Source organism: Salmo salar, chromosome ssa12 (genome assembly GCF_905237065.1).
Source record: "Salmo salar chromosome ssa12, Ssal_v3.1, whole genome shotgun sequence".
In the NCBI taxonomy this organism is placed as follows: Eukaryota; Metazoa; Chordata; class Actinopteri; order Salmoniformes; family Salmonidae; genus Salmo; species Salmo salar.
In genome coordinates this window covers 101,567,267-101,588,588 of record NC_059453.1, presented here as the reverse complement: position 1 = coordinate 101,588,588, position 21,322 = coordinate 101,567,267, and the positions used below count along the sequence as shown (strand labels likewise).

The 21,322-nt window shown below is 42.2% G+C and overlaps 1 protein-coding gene across 1 annotated transcript in view; it reads left to right on the top strand.

Moving 5' to 3' along the window:
- The window catches only part of LOC106566274 (synapsin-2), a 223,019-nt gene that overhangs the window by 23,521 nt on the left and 178,176 nt on the right, over positions 1–21,322 (top strand). Inside the window, exon 2 of the mRNA XM_045692010.1 lies at positions 3,690–3,747. Coding sequence (XP_045547966.1) covers positions 3,690–3,747 — 58 coding nt within the window. The remainder of the gene's footprint in view (positions 1–3,689; positions 3,748–21,322) is intronic.

Here is a 21,322-nt window from a genome sequence, read left to right as displayed (position 1 = left end):
ACCAAAACCATAAAACCAGCTAAAATGATGCACTAACCTTTTACAATCTCCATCAGATGACACTCCTTGGACATTATGTTAGACAATGCATGCATTTTTAGTTCTATCAAGTTCATATTTATATCCAAAAACAGCGTTTTACTATGGCATTGATGTTGAGGAAATCGTTTCCCTCCAATAACCGGCAGTCAAGTCAACACCACAAATTAAATAATTAAAATTAGAAAACATTGGTAAAATATTATATTGTCATTTAAAGAATTATAGATTTACATCTCTTGAACCCAATCAACTTACCAGATTTAAAAATAACCTTACTGGGAAATCACACTTTGCAATAATCTGAGCACTGCGCCCAGAAAAATACGCGTTGCGATACAGACTAGACGTCATGTTGGGGAGATCTAAAATCGAAAATACTATGTAAATAATCCATTACCTTTGATTCTCTTCATCAGATGTCACTTCCAGGTATCACAGGTCCATAACGAATGTAGTTTTGTTCAAAAAAGCTCATCATTTATGTCCAAAAATCTCCGTCTTGTTAGCACATGATCTAAGCCCGCCGGACTTCTCGTCATGAACGAGGGGAAAAAATATATTTACGTTCGTTCAAACATGTCAAACGTTGTATAGCATAAATCATTAGGGCCTTTTTAACCAGAACATGAATAATATTCAAGGTGGACGAATGCATACTCTTTTATAACGTATTGGAACGAGGGTACCCAACATGAACTCGCGCGCCAGGTGTCTAATGGGCCATCATCGTTCCATGGCTCTTGTTCGGTCAGATCTCCCTCCAGAAGACTCAAAACACTTTGTAAAGGCTGGTGACATCTAGTGGAAGCAATAGGAAGTGCCAAAATATTCCTCAGCCCCTGTGTTTTTCAATGGGATAGGTTTAAAGGTAATACAACACATCAGGTATCCACTTCCTGTCAGAAAATGTCTCAGGGTTTTGCCTGCCAAATGAGTTCTGTTATACTCACAGACACCATTCAAACAGTTTTAGAAAATTTAGGGTGTTTTCTATCCATATGTAATAAGTATATGCATATTCTAGTTACTGGGTAGGAGTGGTAACCAGATTAAATCGGGTATGTTTTTTTATCCAGCCGTGTCAATACTGCCCCCTAGCCCTAACAGGTTAAAAAAGTGCAGTTTCCGTAGGAAATACAGTCTCTGTTGGCCATTCTTAAAAATATCGTCAGTACACTGATCCCAGGACAGCTTGTTGTCAATGACTAGCCCAAGGTATTTGTACTCCTCCACTATTTCAATGGGCTCACCTTTTATCAGTGATTGTGTGTGCATAGTAGTGTTCCTTCCAAAGTCAAACACCAGGTCCTTTTTTTTTATGTATTTAATATTAGATGGGATGACTCACACCAGACAGTAAAATCATTCAGAGCCAATCCATGCTCTGTCTCATCACCTTCAAGAAGACTGACCAAAGCAGCATCATCAGCGTATTTGATCAGTTGGAGCCCTGGGAACTGGCTCTGGCAGCTGTCTGTATACAGTATGTATAGTACTGGTGAAGAACACTGCCCTGTGGGGTTCCTACTGAAACAGTGCCCACCTCAGAGAGTGTGTTGCCAATTCGTAGCTGCTGAGACCTATCAGTTAGGAAGTTGGTGATCCATGTGATATGCATCAAGTCCGAAGTCTGTCCGGGAGGGCCAACGGATTGATTGTATTAAATGCTGAGGAGAAATCTGCCAACATGATCCGCACATCGGTTTTACTGCCCTCCATCACATTCCAAAGTCATGGGCATTAATATGGAGTTGGTCCTCCCTTTGGTGCCATAACAGCCTCCACTCTTCTGGGAAGGCTTTCCACTAGATGTTGGAACATTGCTGCAGGCACTTGCTTCCATTCAGCCACAAGAGCATTAGTGAGGTCGAGCACTGATGTTGGGCGATTAGGCCTGGCTCACAATCGGCTTTACAATTCGTCCCAAAGGTATTCAATGGGGTTGAGGTCAGGGCTCTGTGCAGGCCAGTCAAGTTCTTCCATACCGATCTCGACAAACCCTTTCTGTATGGACCTCGCTTTGTGCATGGGGCATTGTCATGCTGAAACAAGAAATGGCCTTCCCCAAACTTTTGCCACAAACTTGGGAGCACAGAATCATCTAGAATGTCATTGTATGCTGTAGCGTTAAGATTACCCTTCACTGGAACTAAGGGGCCTAGCCTGAACAATGAAAAACAGCCCCTGACCATTATTCCTCCTCCACCAAACTTTACAATTGGCACTATGCATTTGGACAGATAGCGTTCTCCTGGCATCTGCCAAACTCAGATTTGTCCATCGGACTGCCAGATGGTGAAGCGTGATTCCTTATTCCAGAGAACGCGTTTCCACTGCTGAGTTTAATGGCGGCGAGCTTTACACCACTCCAGCCGACGCTTGGAATTGCAATCGCCGGCTAGTGTGCACCTGCTCAGACATGGAAACCCATTTCATGAAGCTCCAGACGAACAGTTTTTGTGCTGACGTTGCTTCCAGAGGCAGTTTGGAACTCAGTAGTGAGTGTTGCAACCGAAGACAGACAATTTTCACACGCTTCAGCACTCAGCAGTCCCGTTTTGTGAGCTTGTGTGGCCTACCACTTCGCGGCTGAGCCGTTGTTGCTCCTAGCCGTTTCCACTTCACAATGATATCACTTACAGTTGACCGGTGCAGCTCAAGTAGGGCATACATTTGAAAGGTATTATCCTATGCCATGTTGAAAGTCACTGAGCTCTTCAGTATAGGCAATTCTACTGACAATGTACTTATGGAGATTGCATGGCTTTGTGCTCAATTTCATATACCTGCCAGCAACGGGTGTGGCTGAAATTGCCAAATCCACTATTTTCAAGGGGTGTCAACATCATTTTGGGCGTGTAGTGTACCTTTAGATGTGTGGGTGTGAAAACTAATCTCTGCTCTGTTGAAGGAACATTTCCAGAGACAATGGTCTGTCTGTCTGTCTGTCTGTCTGTCTGTCTGTCTGTCTGTCTGTCTGTCTGTCTGTCTGTCTGTCTGTCTGTCTGTCTGTCTGTCTGTCTGTCTGTCTGTCTGTCTGTCTGTCTGTCTGTCTGTCTGTCTGTCTGTCTGTCTGTCTGTCTGTCTGTCTGGGTGACTATACTGGACCCAGGCAGGTTTAGGCTGGATGCTGCAGTGGGTGACTGACCGTCCTCCACAGCTGCTCTGCTGCTAACAGCTTACTGGGTAGTATAGTGGTGCCTGGGTACAGGGTAGTAGCCTATACAAAAAGGTTAGCCCATTTCTGCTAAGGTCCTGGGTTGTGATACATAACAGTCCTGCACTGCATGGGTTTCGGTAGTGTAGTATGATGCTATAGTAATCTCATCCCTTTCATATTATGTGAACAATAATAATTGTAATATTTATCAGTTAGCGCCACAATGTTTTACAACTGGCACAACCAAAAATAACATGGGGAAGGGATTGTGTACTGAAAAGTATGTACTTCATTTGCTGTATTGCCATGCTTATGCAATCTGAACAGAAGTGCATTCCAGAACCATTTCAGTAGTTGTCTTCCTGTTTACTGTCCTGTACCCAGAGGGTTAGGGTTAGAGGACCTATCTATCCAAGCAATATGGTTATTTGACCAGTGACTATGTCTCTGTCTCTTATTTTAAATACTGTATATCTCTGTCTCTCAGGTCCAGACTGTTCAGAGGGAAGAAGCTCCAAGGAGACTATGACATCAAAGTGGAACAGGTGTGTACAATCACACACACTCCAGTAATTTGAATTCATTCATCATCAGTTATTTTGTACCCTTATTATTATAATTATTATTATTATATTTATCAGTTAGCACCACAATGTTTACAACTGGCACAACCACAAAGAACGCAGGGATGGGGTTGTGTACTGAAAAGTATGTACTTAATTTGTTGTGTTGGCAAACTTAAGTAATCTGAGCCAAAGTGCATTCCAGAACCATTTCAGTAGTTGTCTTCCTGTTTACTGTCCTGTACCCAGAGGGTTAGGGTTAGAGGACATTCAGGTAATAAACACTACTGTCCTGTACCCAGAGGGTTAGGGTTAGTGGATGTACCAAGAAGGTTAGGATTTTTTGCTTTGGGGAGGGTTGTGTGTTTTGTTAACGAGCAGAGGGGAAGGTAGTGCAATTTTTCCCCGGTCTACATTCACTCTTTTGCAGGTTATACTTTATAATTTCTTACATCCTAGCCAAGTTTCCTCATCTTCCCTTATGCACTACATTTTTCAGCACACCAACTATACCGCAGGTCAATATAGTCTACCAGTATATCCTGCCCTCTATCCACCATTCATAGTGACAATAATGGTAGGTGGATCGTTTGTCCAGATCTGCAATAGGCTAACTAGCAATCATACCACACATAAAAGCATTTAAAGCTGCACCAATGTTCAATATAAGTGGAGAGGCCAGGTGTGTCATTGCGCATGAAAGAACAGTAAAGACATGAGACACGCAGCTCAAAAAGCTCCCCTATTGGTATTGTTCAGCGACATTATGCTACCTAGACGAGCCTACAACACCACAATGCAATTATTAATTGCATTATTATTTTCAAGTAAGTACAAAATTCTACTCTAAGCTGTAAACTGCAATGAAAATGTAATTTGAATAATGGCACAAAAGCCCTGTGATTTGAGATTTCATAGCCGAACATTCAGAAGTAGAGACAGCAAGTACGGGAGGGAGGCGGCAGAGAGAGAGGGTAGAAACATCTGGTCATGGACAAGGTAGCATGACTGGTGAACAGGTCAGGGTTCCATAGCCACAGCCAGAACAGCAGAAACTGAATCAGCAGCACGACCAGATGGACTGGGGACGGGGACAGCCAGGAGTTGTCAGGCCAGGTAGTCCAGAGGCATGGTCCTAGGGCTCAGTTACTCTGGGAGAGAGAGTGATGAGACAATTAGAAGGGGACATACCGAAGATCACACTGGTCACCAAATAAGACAGGAGAATTATACACAGCTCTAGTGTGGGTCTGCCTGACACCACAGATCTTGTTAGCATGGTCCTAGGGTGGTAAGATGGCACTGATGCTCCTCAGAATGAGTTTATTAAAAAATGTCAGGTTTCTTTTTCTAGGTTATTTTTTCTAGCGTTTTTGTAAAATGTTCTTACTCAGTTTGTTTTGTGAAATACTTCATACACCCGGACAGAACAATTGGAAGATGAGTCGCTGGGTACTCACTGTCCACCCGACCTTCCCGAATTCTCAGAGACGGCAGAACAATGGGCTAGTCTCTTCAGTGAGATCTCAGGCTGCCTGGGAGTCCTAATGGAGAGAAGGAAACGGACATAGAGGCAGACGTGGTGGGGTTTTAGTGAGATTAAGATGTAGAGCGACCCGTCTTCCATTACCCAGAATACTACTAGCCAATGTTCAATCATTAATTAATAAACTTGAACTCAGAGCAAGGATTTCCATCCAGAGAGACATCAGATTCTGCAACATACTCTGTTTTTATGAGACTTGGCTTTCCAACATCCAAACGGACTATTTACAACCAGCGGATTTTACAGTTTTTTGAGTGGATAGGAAGCAGACTCTCTGGCAAGAACAAAGGTGGTGGGCTCTGCTTTATGACCAACAAAATATGGTGCGACGGAAAACGTACAAGAACTTGCGAGCTTCTGCTCTCCAGACTTGGAGTACTTGGTAATGAAATTTCACCCTTTTTATCTTCCGAGAGAGTTCTCAGGGATTATCACCATAGCTGTGTACATCCCGCCCCAAGCCGACACCAAAAATACTCTCAAAGATCTACATTGGACACTAAACAAACTGGAGGCCGCATACCTGGAGGCAATGTTTATTGTTGCGCGGGTAATTTGAGGTCCATGCTCCCGAATTATTACCAACACATTGACTTTCCAATGTAAATGCACGCTCCAGCAGGTATATCTCACTGGTCACCCCCAAAGCCAATTCCTTCTTTGGTCGCCTTTCCTTCCTGCCAATGACTGGAATGAACTGCAACAATCACTGAAGCTTGAGACTCTTATTTTTTTAATTTTGTATTTTTTTTTTTTTTAATTTTTTATTATTTTTTTTAGTCATTTAGCAGACGCTCTTATCCAGAGCGACTTACAGTAGTGAATGCATACATTTCATACAATTTCATACATTTTTTTTTCTGTGCTGGCCCCCCGTGGGAATCGAAACCACAACCCTGGTGTTGCAAACACCATGCTCTACCAACTGAGCTACAGGGAAGGCATATCTCCCTCACTAGCTTTAAGCACCAGCTGTCAGAGCAGCTCACAGATCACTGCACCTGTACATAGCCCATCTGTAAACAGCCCATCTATCAACCTCATTCCCATACTGTATTTATTTATTTATCTTGCTTTTTTGCACCCCAGTATCTATACTTGCACATTAATCTTCTGCACATCCACCATTCCAGTGTTTAATTGCTATATTGTAATTACTTCGCCACCATGGCCTATTTATTGCCTTACCTCCCTTATCTTACCTCATTTGCACTCACTGTATATAGACTTTCTGTTTTCTTTTTTTTCTACTGTATTATTGACTGTATGTTTTGTTTATTCCATGTGTAACTCTGTGTTGTTGTATGTGTCAAATTGCTATGCTTTAGTCATGACGTTGCCCTCTTTGGGTACAGCGAGCACAGTTGACCCCCTCCCTCTGCACCATCTTCCTCTGTCTCCTACACCCAGGCTGCTGCGGTCAGAAGGGGTCGTAAATTCCTATGAGGAGATTCTCTCCTCATGGCCACAGTATAGAGACAGAGTGTTTTCATAGAGAGACAAAGGAATTTCTTCCACCTCACAGAACTGGAGAACCGAACGACATTTAGGTTCTGGAGAAGGTATAAAAGATCAGTGAAGAATCCAGCTACGAACTGGTCCGTTTGGTACAATTTTGTGAAGCTCATGAGAGACAATACGGCCACATTACCATGGCGCTGTTTAACCTCTCTGGGCTAGGCGGGACGAATTCGTCCCACCTACGTAACAGCCACTTGAAGCCTGTGGCGCGATTTTCAAAACCTTAAAAATCTATTACTTCAATTTCTCAAACATATGACTATTTTACAGCAATTTAAAGACAAGACTCTCGTTAATCTAACCACACTGTCCGATTTCAAAAAGGCTTTACAACGAAAGCAAAACATTAGATTATGTCAGCAGAGTACCAAGTCAGAAATAATCAGACAACCATTTTTCAAGCGAGCATATAATGTCACAAAAACCCAGAAGACAGCTAAATGCAGCACTAACCTTTGATGATCTTCATCAGATGACAACCCTAGGACATTATGTTATACAATACATGCATGTTTTGTTCAATCAAGTTCATATTTATATCAAAAACCAGCTTTTTACATTAGCATGTGACGTTCAGAACTAGCATACCCCCCGCAAACTTCCGGGGAATTCGCTAACATTTTACTAAATTACTCACGATAAACGTTCACAAAAAGCACAACAATTATTTTAAGAATTATAGATACAGACCTCCTCTATGCACTCGATATGTCCGATTTTAAAATAGCTTTTTGGTGAAAGCACATTTTGCAATATTCTATGTACATAGCCCAGGCATCACGGGCTAGCTATTTAGACACCCGGCAAGTTTAGCACTCACCATAATCATATTTACTATTATAAAAGTTTGATTACCTTTTGTTGTCTTCGTCAGAATGCACTCCCAGGACTGCTACTTCAATAACAAATGTTGGTTTGGTCCAAAATAATCCATCGTTATATCCGAATAGCGGCGTTTTGTTCGTGCGTTCCAGACACTATCTGAAATGGTAAAGAAGGGTCGCGCGCATGGCGCAATTCGTGACAAAAAAATTCTAAATATTCCATTACCGTACTTCGAAGCATGTCAACCGCTGTTTAAAATCAATTTTTATGCCATTTTTCTCATAGAAAAGCGATAATATTCCGACAGGGAATCTCCTTTTCGGCAAACAGAGGAAAAAATCACAAAGACGGGGGCGGTCAGGTCACGCGCCTAAGCCCAGAGTCCCTTGATCGGCCACTTGAGAAAGGCGATAATGTGTTTCAGCCTGGGGCTGGGATGACGACATTCAGGTTTTTCCCGGGCTCTGAGCGCCTATGGACGACGTAGGAAGTGTCACGTTAGAGCAGAGATCCTTAGTAAAAGATAGAGATGGAAAAGAAGTTCAAGAAATGGTCAGACAGGCCACTTCCTGTAAAGGAATCTCTCAGGTCTTGACCTGCCATTTGAGTTCTGTTATACTCACAGACACCATTCAAACAGTTTTAGAAACTTTAGGGTGTTTTCTATCCATATGTAATAAGTATATGCATATTCTAGTTACTGGGTAGGAGTGGTAACCAGATTAAATCGGGTATGTTTTTTATCCAGCCGTGTCAATACTGCCCCCTAGCCCTAACAGGTTATATAATAGCCTCAGTTGTGAGACTTACATCTAATGGTTGTATAAAATGAATAATAAGGATAAAGCTATTTGGAATATGTTGGGATGCTTGTAAGATGTTAATGTGAGAGAATTGTATTTCTGTTTAAAGTTTCACCAAGTCATCCGCACGCCCCCATGAACAGACGGGACCTGGCGTCATGAGACAGCCTTTTTCTGTTATTTCCGAATATAACCCCCACCCAGGGTTTCTATCACCAGACCGAGCTTACCTCCATTACGAGTGGCTAAAGGTTGGAGACCATGCATTCCTCTTACTGAACTTTAACCATACCACATGGTTAAACTCTTAGACTATTGATACCGACAGAATAATAACAAGTCTTTGATATTAATTACTCGTCTGCAGCTAGGAATTCGGTATCATTGAACGCGAAGACCGCCGAAACATCTGTCCTATAACGACATCAATGAATGTCACTTTGAAATATCCATTCTAACCGAGAGAGAGAGAGCGAGAACGCGAGAACTCTCCAACAGAAACAAACTTTTCAACAAAGATCCCGACGACACACTGAGCGTAAATATATATATTGATTGCAATTGTTCCCGAATGAGTGAGCGTTCATGTGCAAAGGTTTAGCATTTCAATTGTTATAATTATCAACTCTTATCAACCCTTTTGTCTAACAAGCCGCCATGCCGGTTTAGCCCACTAGGGTACATTCCTCTATCATTTCTTGTAACGATGTCTACTGTTTGTTATGCATTTCTGTGAATTACTTAGTTAGTAAATAAATGATTTGAAGACAATTGATGTATGGATGACTCATAGTGAAGACTGGGTTCGTGCAGACCAACAATTTACGACGTTTGGAATGAGACTGACGAGGTAACTAATACGTCATTAATCAGAAGACTAATAGATCCGATATTATAATATCTGAAAGTTATATTAGGAAAATTATAACTTTGTAATCTGAATATTTTCCTTGGTGCCCCGACCTCCTAGTTAATTACAGTTACACGATTAATCAGTTTAATCGCGTAATAATAATTACAGAGTTATTTGATAAACATGTCTTCAGTTTTAATGATGCCAAAGACACGACACTTTATCTTGACCAGGTCGCAGATGCAAATGAGAACTTGTTCTCAACTAGCCTACCTGGTTAACCTGTTAGGGCTAGGGGGCAGTATTGACACGGCTGGATAAAAAACGTACCCGATTTAATCTGGTTACTACTCCTGCCCAGTAACTAGAATATGCATAAAATTATTGGCTTTGGATAGAAAGCACTCCAAAGTTTCTGAAACTGTTTGAATGGTGTCTGTGAGTATAACAGAACTCAAATGGCAGGTCAAAACCTGAGAAGATTCTGTACAGGAAGTACCCTGTCTGACCATTTCTTGAACTTCTTTGCCATCTCTATCCATTACAAAGGATCTCTGCTATAACGTGACACTTCCTACGGCTCACATGGTCTCTCAGAAGGCGGCAAAAAGCTGAATCGTGGCTTTGCAGGCTCTGGCTGAAACAAAGTAGCGCGTTTGGGTAGTGGCTGGTTACAGTACTGTGAGACTCAGGCTCGTGCCCGCGTCGACCGAAAGCTTTCTTTTCCTTTGTCTGTTTACCTAAAAGGATATTCCCGGTCGGAATATTATCGCTTTTTTACGAGAAAAATGGCATAAAAATGGATTTTAAACAGCGGTTGACATGCTTCGAAGTACGGTAATGGAATATTTAGATTTTTTTTGTCACGAATTGCGCCATGCGCACGACCCTTATTTACCATTCGGATAGTGTCTGGAACGCACGAACAAAATGCCGCTATTCGGATATAACGATGGATTATTTTGAACCAAACCAACATTTGTTATTGAAGTAGAAGTCCTGGGAGTGCATTCTGACGAAGACAACAAAAGGTAATCAAACTTTTGTAATAGTAAATCTGATATTGGTGAAGGCTAAACTTGCCGGGTGTCTAAATAGCTAGCCCGTGATGGCTGGGCTATGTACATAGAATATTGCAAAATGTGCTTTCACCAAAAAGCTATTTTAAAATCGGACATATCGAGTGCATAGAGGAGTTCTGTATCTATAATTCTTAAAATAATTGTTATGCTATTTGTGAACGTTTATCGTGAGTAATTTAGTAAATTGTTAGTAAATTCCCCGGAAGTTTGCGGGGGGTATGCTAGTTCTGAACGTCACATGCCAATGTAAAAAGCTGGTTTTTGATATAAATATGAACTTGATTGAACAAAACATGCATGTATTGTATAACATAATGTCCTAGGGTTGTCATCTGATGAAGATCATCAAAGGTTAGTGCTGCATTTAGCTGTGGTTTGGGTTTTTGTGACATTATATGCTAGCTTGAAAAATGGGTGTCTGATTATTTCTGGCTGGGTACTCTGCTGACATAATCTAATGTTTTGCTTTCGTTGTAAAGCCTTTTTGAAATCGGACAGTGTGGTTAGATTAACGAGAGTCTTGTCTTTAAATAGCTGTAAAATAGTCATATGTTTGAGAAATTGAAGTAATAGCATTTCTAAGGTATTTGAAAATCGCGCCACTGGATTAGACTGGCTGTTGCGTAGGTGGGACGAATTCGTCCCGCCTAGCCCAGAGAGGTTAAATAAAGGTGAAATAAAAAATATAATTAATTAATGAATTAACCACTGCCACACACCTTTTCGTCATGTGTATGAGGCCCTCTCTTGCCCTCCTTTTGGCAAATCTGACCACGACTCCATTTTGCTTCTCCCCACATACAAACAAAGACTCAAGAAGGAAGTTCCAGTGGTCAGATCTGTACAGCGTTGGTATGGCCAATCAGATTCCATGCTCCAAGACTGTTTTGATCCAGTGGAATGGAATATGTTCCGGGTCGCCTCTGGGGATAAAATCAATGAGTGTGCCGATTCAATCACTGGACTCATCAAAAAATGCATAGATGACTTAACAGAATCAAAAAACATGGATTGATGGCAGCCTTGTAGGGAAACTGAAGGAGAAAGATGCTGCTTATAAACACGGCAAGGTGACCGGGGAAAATAGTATGGTTAAACAGCACAAATACGACCTACGCAGATCGAACAAGATGGTGAATCTTGATAAGTCACCAAGAGCTAAATCATTAGCTAAAAGCTCTCAAGCTTTGGCCAAAATTATTGATGAAATAGGGCTGACTGATATTTGGCCTATAGCACATCCTGCAACCAAAGACTTACCCTCATGGTTCATATTGGAGGTTAGACTACTTTCTCATTGTTCTCTAACCATCATGGTTCATATTCGGGGTTAGACCTATTTCTCTTTACACCTTGTTAGTCTGGTCAGGAGATGTACAATAGGTTCAATCCATATTTCTGATCATGCATTCATTTCTATGGAGTTGTTCTTTAAGAAGACAACTTCCCAAAGAGCAAACTAGTGTTGTGATCACGTTATCCTGTCTGACCCAGACTTCCGTGAGAGCGTAAGTAAAGATCCTGTCTGACCCAGACTTCCGTGAGAGCATACTAATCCATCTATGTAATGGGAAACCACCAGAGAATGACAATGATGACACTAATCCATCTATGTTATGGGAAACCACCAGAGAATGCCTTATTAATCACATACTGTTAATGTCTGTTGCATGAGTAAAAGATGCATCAGGCAAACTATGTTTTGGCTCTAATGAGATTAACCTCTCTAGGGTCGGCAGGACGAAATCGTCCCACCTACTCAACAGCCAGTTGAATCCCGTGGCGCGTTATTCAAATACCTTAGAAATGCTATTACTTCAATTTCTCAAACATATGACTATTTTACACCATTTTAAAGACAAGACTCTCGTTAATCTAACCACACTGTCCGATTTCAAAAAGGCTTTACAACGAAAGCAAAACATTAGATTATGTCAGCAGAGTACCCAGCCAGAAATAATCAGACACCCATTTTTCAAGCGAGCATATAATGTCACATAAACCTAAACCACAGCTAAATGCAGCACTAACCTTTGATGATCTTCATCAGATGACAACCCTAGGACATTATGTTATACAATACATGCATGTTTTGTTCAATCAAGTTCATATTTATATCAAAAACCAGCTTTTTACATTACCATGTGACGTTCAGAACTAGCATACCCCCCGCAAACTTCCGGTGAATTTACTAAATTACTCACGATAAACATTCACAAAAAGCAGAACAATTATTTGAAGAATTATAGATACAGAACTCCTCTATGCACTCGCTATGTCCGATTTTAAAATAGCTTTTCGGTGAAAGCACATTTTGCAATATTCTATGTAGATAGCCCGGCATCACAGGGCTAGCTATTTAGACATCCACCAAGTTTAGCCCTCACCAAAGTCAGATTTACTATAAGAAAAATGTTATTACCTTTGCTGTTCTTCGTCAGAATGCACTCCCAGGACTTCTACTTCAATAACAAATGTTGGTTTGGTTCAAAATAATCCATAGTTATGTTCAAATATCCTCTGTTTTGTTTGTGCGTTCAAGACACTATCCGAATGGTAAAGAAGGGTGACGCGCACGACGCATTTCGTGACAAAACATTTCTAAATATTCCATTACCGTACTTCGAAGCATGTCAACCGCTGTTTAAAATCCATTTTTATGCCATTTTTCTCGTAAAAAAGCGATAATATTCCGACCGGGAATCTGCATTTAGGTAAACAGACGAAAGAAAATAAAGCATGGGGTCGACTCGGGCACGCGCCTAAGCCCATAGTACTCTGATCGGCCACTTGCCAAAAGCGATAATGTGTTTCAGCCAGAGGCTGCCTCGATATCGTTCAGCTTTTTCCCGGGCTCTGAGAGCCTATGGGAGCCGTAGGAAGTGTCACGTTAGAGCAAAGATCCTCAGTCTTCAATAAAAAGAGCCAAGATGAACAACAACTTGTCAGACAGGCCACTTCCCATATAGAATCCTCTCAGGTTTTTGCCTGCCACATGAGTTCTGTTATACTCACAGACACCATTCAAACAGTTTTAGAAACTTTAGGGTGTTTTCTATCCAAAGCCAATAATTATATGCATATTCTAGTTACTGGGCAGGAGTAGTAACCAGATTAAATCGGTACTTTTTTTATCCGGCCGTGCAAATACTGCCCCCTATCCCCAACAGGTTAATATGGTTCACTGTGTGAGGTGTATGAGAGTGTGTTTGTATGTATTGTACTGTGGTGTGAGGGAGAGAAGGTCCAGAGTGGTGGTGGCAGCAGCGCCAGCTGGCAGCAGCGCAAGTCTGTGACTGTCCACGTGGCAGATAACTGCAGCGGCTATGAGAAAGAATTGGACATTTAGCTAGCTTGCTGTTCCTAGCTAATTTGTCCTGGGAGATAAGCATGGGATGTTATTCTACCTGAGGTGCATATGCTCCTTTTATGTTGCTGGACACATTATATATATATATTATATATATATAGGATGCACCTGAGCTCAATTTTGAGTCTCATAGCACAGGGTCTGAATACTTATGCAAATAAGGTATTTCCGTTTTTTTTTTTAAATCAATTTGCAAACATTTCTAAAACCTGTTTTTGCTTTGTCATTTTGGGGTATTGTTTGTAGATCTAGTAAGGGTCTGCCTGACACCACATATCCAGTCAAGGTCTGGCTGACACCACAGATCTAGTTAGGGTCTGGCTGACACCACAGATCTAGTTAGGGTCTGGCTGACACCACAGATCTAGTTAGGGTCTGGCTGACACCCCAGATCTAGTTAGGGTCTGGCTGACACCACAGATCTAGTCAGGGTCTGGCTGACACCACAGATCTAGTTAGGGTCTGGCTGACACCACAGATCTAGTTAGGGTCTGGCTGACACCACAGCACTCTTTAACGTGGATGCACATTTTGTTTAATCTGTGTAATGTGCTTCACGTGTTTGGCTGTCCGGCTCACGACTCTGCTCAACCTCAGAAGGCCTTTTCTCTCTCTCTTTTTTCTTCTCTCTCTCTCTCTCTCTCTCTCTCTCTCGCGCTCTCTTTTTTTCTCTCTCTCTCTCTCTTTCTCTTTCTTCCTTCCCCCCGGTCAGATCTGTCCCTATTCCCTTTAGCCCTGACTCTCTGTCTCATTACGGCTCACAGACTATCATCTGAGACTTTACAGCTCATACAAACATATTCCCTTCTAACATACACACACACACACTCCCTACACCAGGGATCACCAACTATATTCAGCCGCGGGACTATTTTTATCTTGAGAGGATGATCAAGGGGTCGGACCATAATTACAAATAATTTGTATATAATAATTCAAATCACTTGGAGCTGATTTGCTCGTGTTTTTACAGTTTACAGTCAGGTCCATAAATATTTGGACATTGACCAAGTTATTATTTTAGCTGTCTACCACAGCATGTTGGAGGTGAAATTAAATAATGAATATGAGCTGAAAGTGCAGACTTTCAGCTTTAATTTGAGAGTATTTACATCCAAATCGGGTGAACAGTGTAGGAATTACAGCACTTTTGTGCCCCCCCCCTTTCTAAGGGACCAAAAGTAATTGGAATTCTCTGCTCAGCTGTTCCATGGCCAGATGTGTATTATTCCCTCATTAGTTCATTTACAAGTAAGCAGATAAAAGGTCTAGAGTTGATTTCAAGTGTAGCATTTGCATTTGGAATATGTTGCTGTTAACCCTCAATATGAAGTCAAAGAGCTGTCACTGCCAGTGAAGCAAGCCATCATTAGGCTGAACAATCTAAACAAATCCATCAGAGAGATAGCAAAAACATTAGGTGTGGCCAAATCAACTATTTGGTACATTCTTAAAAAGAAAGAATGCACTGGTGAGCTCAGGAACACCAAAAGGCCTGGAAGACTACGGAAAACAACTGAGTGAATGACAGAAGAATTCTTTCCCTGGTGAAGAAAATCCCCTTCGCGACAGTTGGCCAGATCACAAACACCCTACAGGAGGTAGGCATATCTGTGTCAAAGTCAACAATCAAGAAAAGACTAAACCAGAGTAAATACAGAGGGTTTACCACAAGATGTAAACCATTGGTAAACCTCAAAAACAAGACCAGATTAAAGTTTGCCAAAAAAAACATCTAAAAAAGCCTGTACAGTTCTTGAACAACATCCTATGGACAGATGAGACAAAGATCACCTTGTACCAGAATGATGGGAAGAAAAGAGTATGGGGAAGGAACTGCTCATGATCCGAAGCATACCACCTAATCTGTGAAGCATGGTGGAGGTAGTGTTACGGCATGGGCATGTATGGCTGCCAACGGAACTGGTTCCCGTGTATTTATTGATGACGTGACTGCTGACAAAAGCAGCAGGATGAAGTGTTTAGGGCTATATTATCTGTTCAGATTCAACCAAATGCTTCAAAACTCATTGGACGGCGCTTCACAGTGGAGATGCACAATGACCCAAAGCATACTGCGAAAGCAACCCAATAATTTTTTAAGGCAAAGAAGTGGACTGTTCTGTAATGGCCATGTGAATCACCTGACCTGAATCCAATTGAGCATGCATTTCACTTGCTGAAGTCAAAACTGAAGTCAAAACGCCCCAAGAACAAGCAGGAACTGAAAGACCACTGCAGTAAAGGCCTGGCAGAGCATCACCAGGGAAGAAACCCCGCTCTGGTGATGTCCAGACTTCAAGCAGTCATTGACTGCAAAGGATTTGCAACCAAGTATTAAAATTTACAATTTAATTTAGGATTATGTTAGTTTGTCCAATTACTTTTGAGCCCCTAAAATTGGGGTGCTCTGTATAAAAATGGTTGTAATTGGTGGTTCATACAATAATTTGGACAAAACCCTTTTAAATTAAAAGATGAAAGTCTACACTTAAAGCACAACTTGATTGCTTCCTTTCAAATCCATTGTGGTGACGTACAGAGCCAAAATGATGCAAATTGTGTCGCTGTCTAAATACTTATGGACCTGACTGTGTCTTTTATGTCCAACAATAATAATATTTCTTTCCTTAGAAAACGTGAGCCGCCAAATAAAACCACCCGTGGGCCAAATTCGGTCTGCAGGACACCAGTTGGGGAACCCTGCACTCACTCACACTATACACAACACACAGTACTTTCCCAACAGGCAGTAGGTGGGTACTACACACCGCCTCTGTCCCTCCAGGAACAAAGGAAGAAAACCTCAACAAAGTATATTCTCTTTTATCTACTATTTAGGCAGGTTGAGAAAAGGACTTATTTAATGACAATATTTGAGTAAGTATAATATTAATCTATCTTTCATTTCTGAGAGGTCCTTGGTTGTTGTTATTGTAAGTTGGTGGACAGACCAGTCCTCCACAGTCATTTACATTTTAGTCATTTAGCAGAAGCGCTTATCCAGAGCAACTTACAGTAGTGAATGCATACATTTCATTTCATGCATTTTTTTTATTATTATTATTATTTTTTTTTTTTGTACTGGCCCCCCGTCGGAATCGAACCCACAACCCTGGCGTTGCACACACCATGCTCTACCAACTGAGTCACAGGGAAGCCACCCATCAGTACAGACTGTCTTCAGGCCAACACCATGATTATATCTACTATCATGATGTCACATGATGTTCATTCTATATTTTATCCTAGCACAGGATTTAATGTCACATCATCCAACCAATTGTGCTATTTTGTAATTTTTTTGTGTTTGTGTAACTTATTTTTTTTACTTATTGTGCACATAATGTTGCTGCTACCGTCTCTTATGACCGAAAATAACTTCAGAAAAGCGATTACTCACCGCGGACTGGAAGAAACGTTTTCCTTTAAAGACTCAGACGAGAAGGATATCCTGCTTTTGCTGGAAAAGGCCCAGATCCACGCCTTTTGCGTGAAGAAACGACGCTGGAAAAGGGGACGCAGATCGGTGATCCTTCTGAGAATCCAGAGGTGAGCGTGTAAACTCCCAATGCCTTCCATTCTTCTTGCTAACGTGTAATCATTGGTTAAGATTATCCTACCAACGGGACATTAAAAACTGTAACATCTTATGTTTCACCGAGACGTGGCTGAACAAAGATACGGACAAGATAGAGCTAGCGGGATTTTCCATGCACCGCAGAACAGAGACGCTACCTCTGGTAAGACGAGGAGTGGGGCTGTGTGTCTTTTTGTCAATAATAGCTGGTGCACGATGTCTAATATTAAAGAAGTCTTGAGGTATTGCTCGCCTGAATAGAGTACCTTATGATAAGCTGCAGAACACATTATCTACCAAGAGAGTTCTCAACTGTATTATTCGTAGCCGTCTATTTACCACCACAGACCGATGCTGGCACTAAGACTGCGCTCAACCAACTCTATAAGGCAATAAGCAAAGAAGAAAATGCTCACCCAGAAGCGGCGCTCCTAGTGGCCGGGGACTTTAATGCAGGTAAACTTAAATCAGTTTTACCAAATTTGTCACATGTGCAACCAGGGGGGAAAAAAATCCTAGACCACCTTTACTCCACACACAGAGATGCATACAAAGCTCTCCCCCACCCTCCATTTGGCAAATCTGACCATAATTCTATCCTCCTGATTCCTGCTTACAAGCAAAAACTAAAGCAGGAAGTACCAGTGACTCGCTCAATACGGAAGTGGTCAGATGACACGGATGCTATACTACAGGACTGTTTTGCAGCACAGACTGGAATATGTTCCGGGATTCATCCAATGGCATTGAGGAATACACCACCTCAGTCATTGGCTTCATCAATAAGTGCATCGATGACATCGTACCCACAATGACTGTATGTACATATCCCAACCAGAAGCCATGGATTACAGGCAACATCCACATCGGGCTAAAGGCTAGAGCTGCCACTTTTAAGGAGCGGGAGGCTAATCCGGAAGCTTATAAGAAATCCCGCAATGCCCTGCGATGAACCATCAAACGGGACGGACATCCAGCGAAAAATCATATCGCCATTAGCATAACAAAATTTAATAATTTTTTTATACACCTCTCCTGAATCGAACCACGTTGTCCGATTTCAAAAAGGCTTTACAGCAAAAGCAAATCATTAGATTATGTTAGAGGAGTATATCGTAAAAGTAGCCACATAACCATTTTCCGACCAACCACATGCATCACAAATAACCAAAAAACAGCTAAATGCAGCACTAACCTTTGACAATCTTCATCAGATGACACACCTAGGACATCATGTTACACAATACATGCATTCTTTTGTTCGATAAAGTTCATATTTATATATAAAAACAGCATTTTACATCGGTGCGTAACGTTGACTATTTTCCCTCAAATGCATCCGATGAAACAGAGCTACAATTTACTAAATTACTATTCGAAAACATTTTTAAAATGTAATATTGTCATTCTAAGATTTATAGATGAATATCTCTTGAAAGCACCTGTAATGCCAGATTTAAAATTAACTTTACTGGGTAATCATACTTTGCGATGAAAGGGGATGCGATACTCTGAAAAATAGGCTAACGTTACAGGTCAGCGCCATCTTGGAACAATCGCATATCACATCTAGTCTTGTATACTATTGTCAATAATCCCTTACCTTTGGTTGTCTTCATCAGAAAGCACTTCCAGGAATCCCAGGTCCACAACAATGTATTTTAGTTCGAAAAAATTACTCCTTTATGCTCCAAGAGCTTGTTCTTGTTAGCGCGTCTGAAAGCTGATCCAAATGCTCCGTCGGCCGCGGGACAGCCATTTCGAGAAAATGCATTTTTTTCCCATTTAGGTTCGTTCAAACATGTCAAACGTTGTATAACATAAATCTTCAGGGCGTTTTTCAACAAGAGAGCCAATAAGATTCAAGGAGGATGATTGCATTGTGTTTCAAAACGTTTCGAAAGGGGAGGGTAACCAGGGGCGCCAGCGTCATAATGGTGATGGCCCTCTCCGTGTGACCACGTTCCACAGCGTGTCATTCATTCAGTGTTCACAGTAGGAGACTCAAATCACTTTGTAAAGACTGGGGACATCTAGTGGAAGCAATAGGAAGTACTCAATGAACCATAGCTCACGGTGTGATTAATAGGCAACGTGATGAAGTTGAGTTCGCAATTCAGAATTCCACTTCCTGTTTCCATCTGTCTCTGGGTTTTGACTGCCATATGAGTTCTGTTATACTCACAGACACCATTCAAACAGTTTTAGAAACTTTAGGGTGTTTTCTATCCACAAGTATTAATTATATGCATATCCTAGCTTCTGAGTTTGAGTAGTAGGCCGTTTAAAATGGGCACACATTTTTTTCAAAATGCGCTGTGGCGCCCCCTATCCTAGGCGACCGTCAAGAGGTTAAGATTGAATCCTACTACACCGGCTCTGACGCTCGTCGGATGTGGCAGGGCTTGAAAATTATTACGGACTACAAAGGGAAACCGAGACGCGAGCTGCCTAGTGACGCGAGCCTACTAGATGAGCTAAATGCCTTTTATGCTCGCTTCGAGGCAAGCAACACTGAAGAGTGCATGAGAGCACTAGCTGTTCTGGATGACTGTGTGATAACGCTCTCGGTAGCCGATATGAACAAAACCTTGAAACAGGTCAACATTCACAAAGCCGCTGGGCCAGACGGATTACCAGGATGTGTACTCAACGCATGCGCGGACCAACTGTCAAGTGTCTTCACTGACATTTTCAACCTCTCCCTGACTGAGTCTGTAATACCTACATGTTTCAAACAGACCACCATAGTCCCTGTGCCCAAGGAAGCGAAGGCCATTTGCATACCGCCCCAACAGATCCACAGGTGATGCAATCACACTCCACACTGCCCTTTCTCACCTGGACAAAAGGAACACCTATATGAGAATGCTGTTCATTGACTACAGCTCAGCGTTCAACACCATAGTGCCCACGAAGCTCATCACTAAGCTAAGGACTCTGGACTAAACACCTCCCTCTGCAACTGGATCCTGGACTTCCTGACGAGCCGCCCCCAGGTGGTAAGAGTAGGCAACAACACGTCTGCCACGCTGATCCTTAACATTGGGGCCCCTCAGGGGTGTGTACTTAGTCCCCTCCTGTATTCCCTGTTGACCCACGATTGCGTGGCCAAACACAACTCCAACACCATCATTGAGTTTGCTGACAACACAACAGTGGCAGGCCTGATCACCGACAACGATGAAACAGCCTATAGGGAGGAGGTCAGAGAACTGGCAGTGTGGTGCCAGGACAACAACCTCTCCCTCAATGTCAGCAAGACAAAGGAGCTGATGGTGGACTACAGGAAAAGGCAGGCCGAACAGGCCCCCATTAACATCGATGGGGCTGAAGTGGAGTGGGTCAAGAGTTTCAAGTTCCTTGCTGTCTACATCACCAACAAACTATCATTGTCCAAACATACCAATACTGTCGTGAAGAGGGCACGACAAAACCTTTTCCCCCTCAGGAGACTGAAAAGATTTGGTATGGGTCCCCAGATCCTCAAAAGGTTCTACAGCTTCCCCATCGAGAGCATCCTGACCGGTTGCATCACCGCCTGGTATGGCAACTGCTCAAAGGCTACAGAGGTTAGTGCGAACGGCCCAGTACATCACTGGAGCCAAGCTTCCTGCCATCCAGAGGAAAGCCCATAAAATTGTCAAAGACTCCAGTCACCCAAGTTATAGACTGTTTTCTTTGCTACCACACTGCCAGCGGTATCAGAACGCCAAGTCTAGGACCAGAAGGCTCCTCAACAGCTTCTAACCCCAAGCCAATAGGCTGCTGAACAATTCATAAAAATCGCCACCGGACAATTTACTTTGACCCCGTCCATCCCTCCCTCCCTCCCTTCCTTCCTTTTGTACACTGCTGCTACTCGCTGTTTGTTTGTTAGCTATGCTTAGTCACTTCGCCCCCACCTACATGTACTCAACTAGCCTGTACCCCTGCACACTGACTCGGTACCGGTGCCCCCTGTATACAGCCTCGTT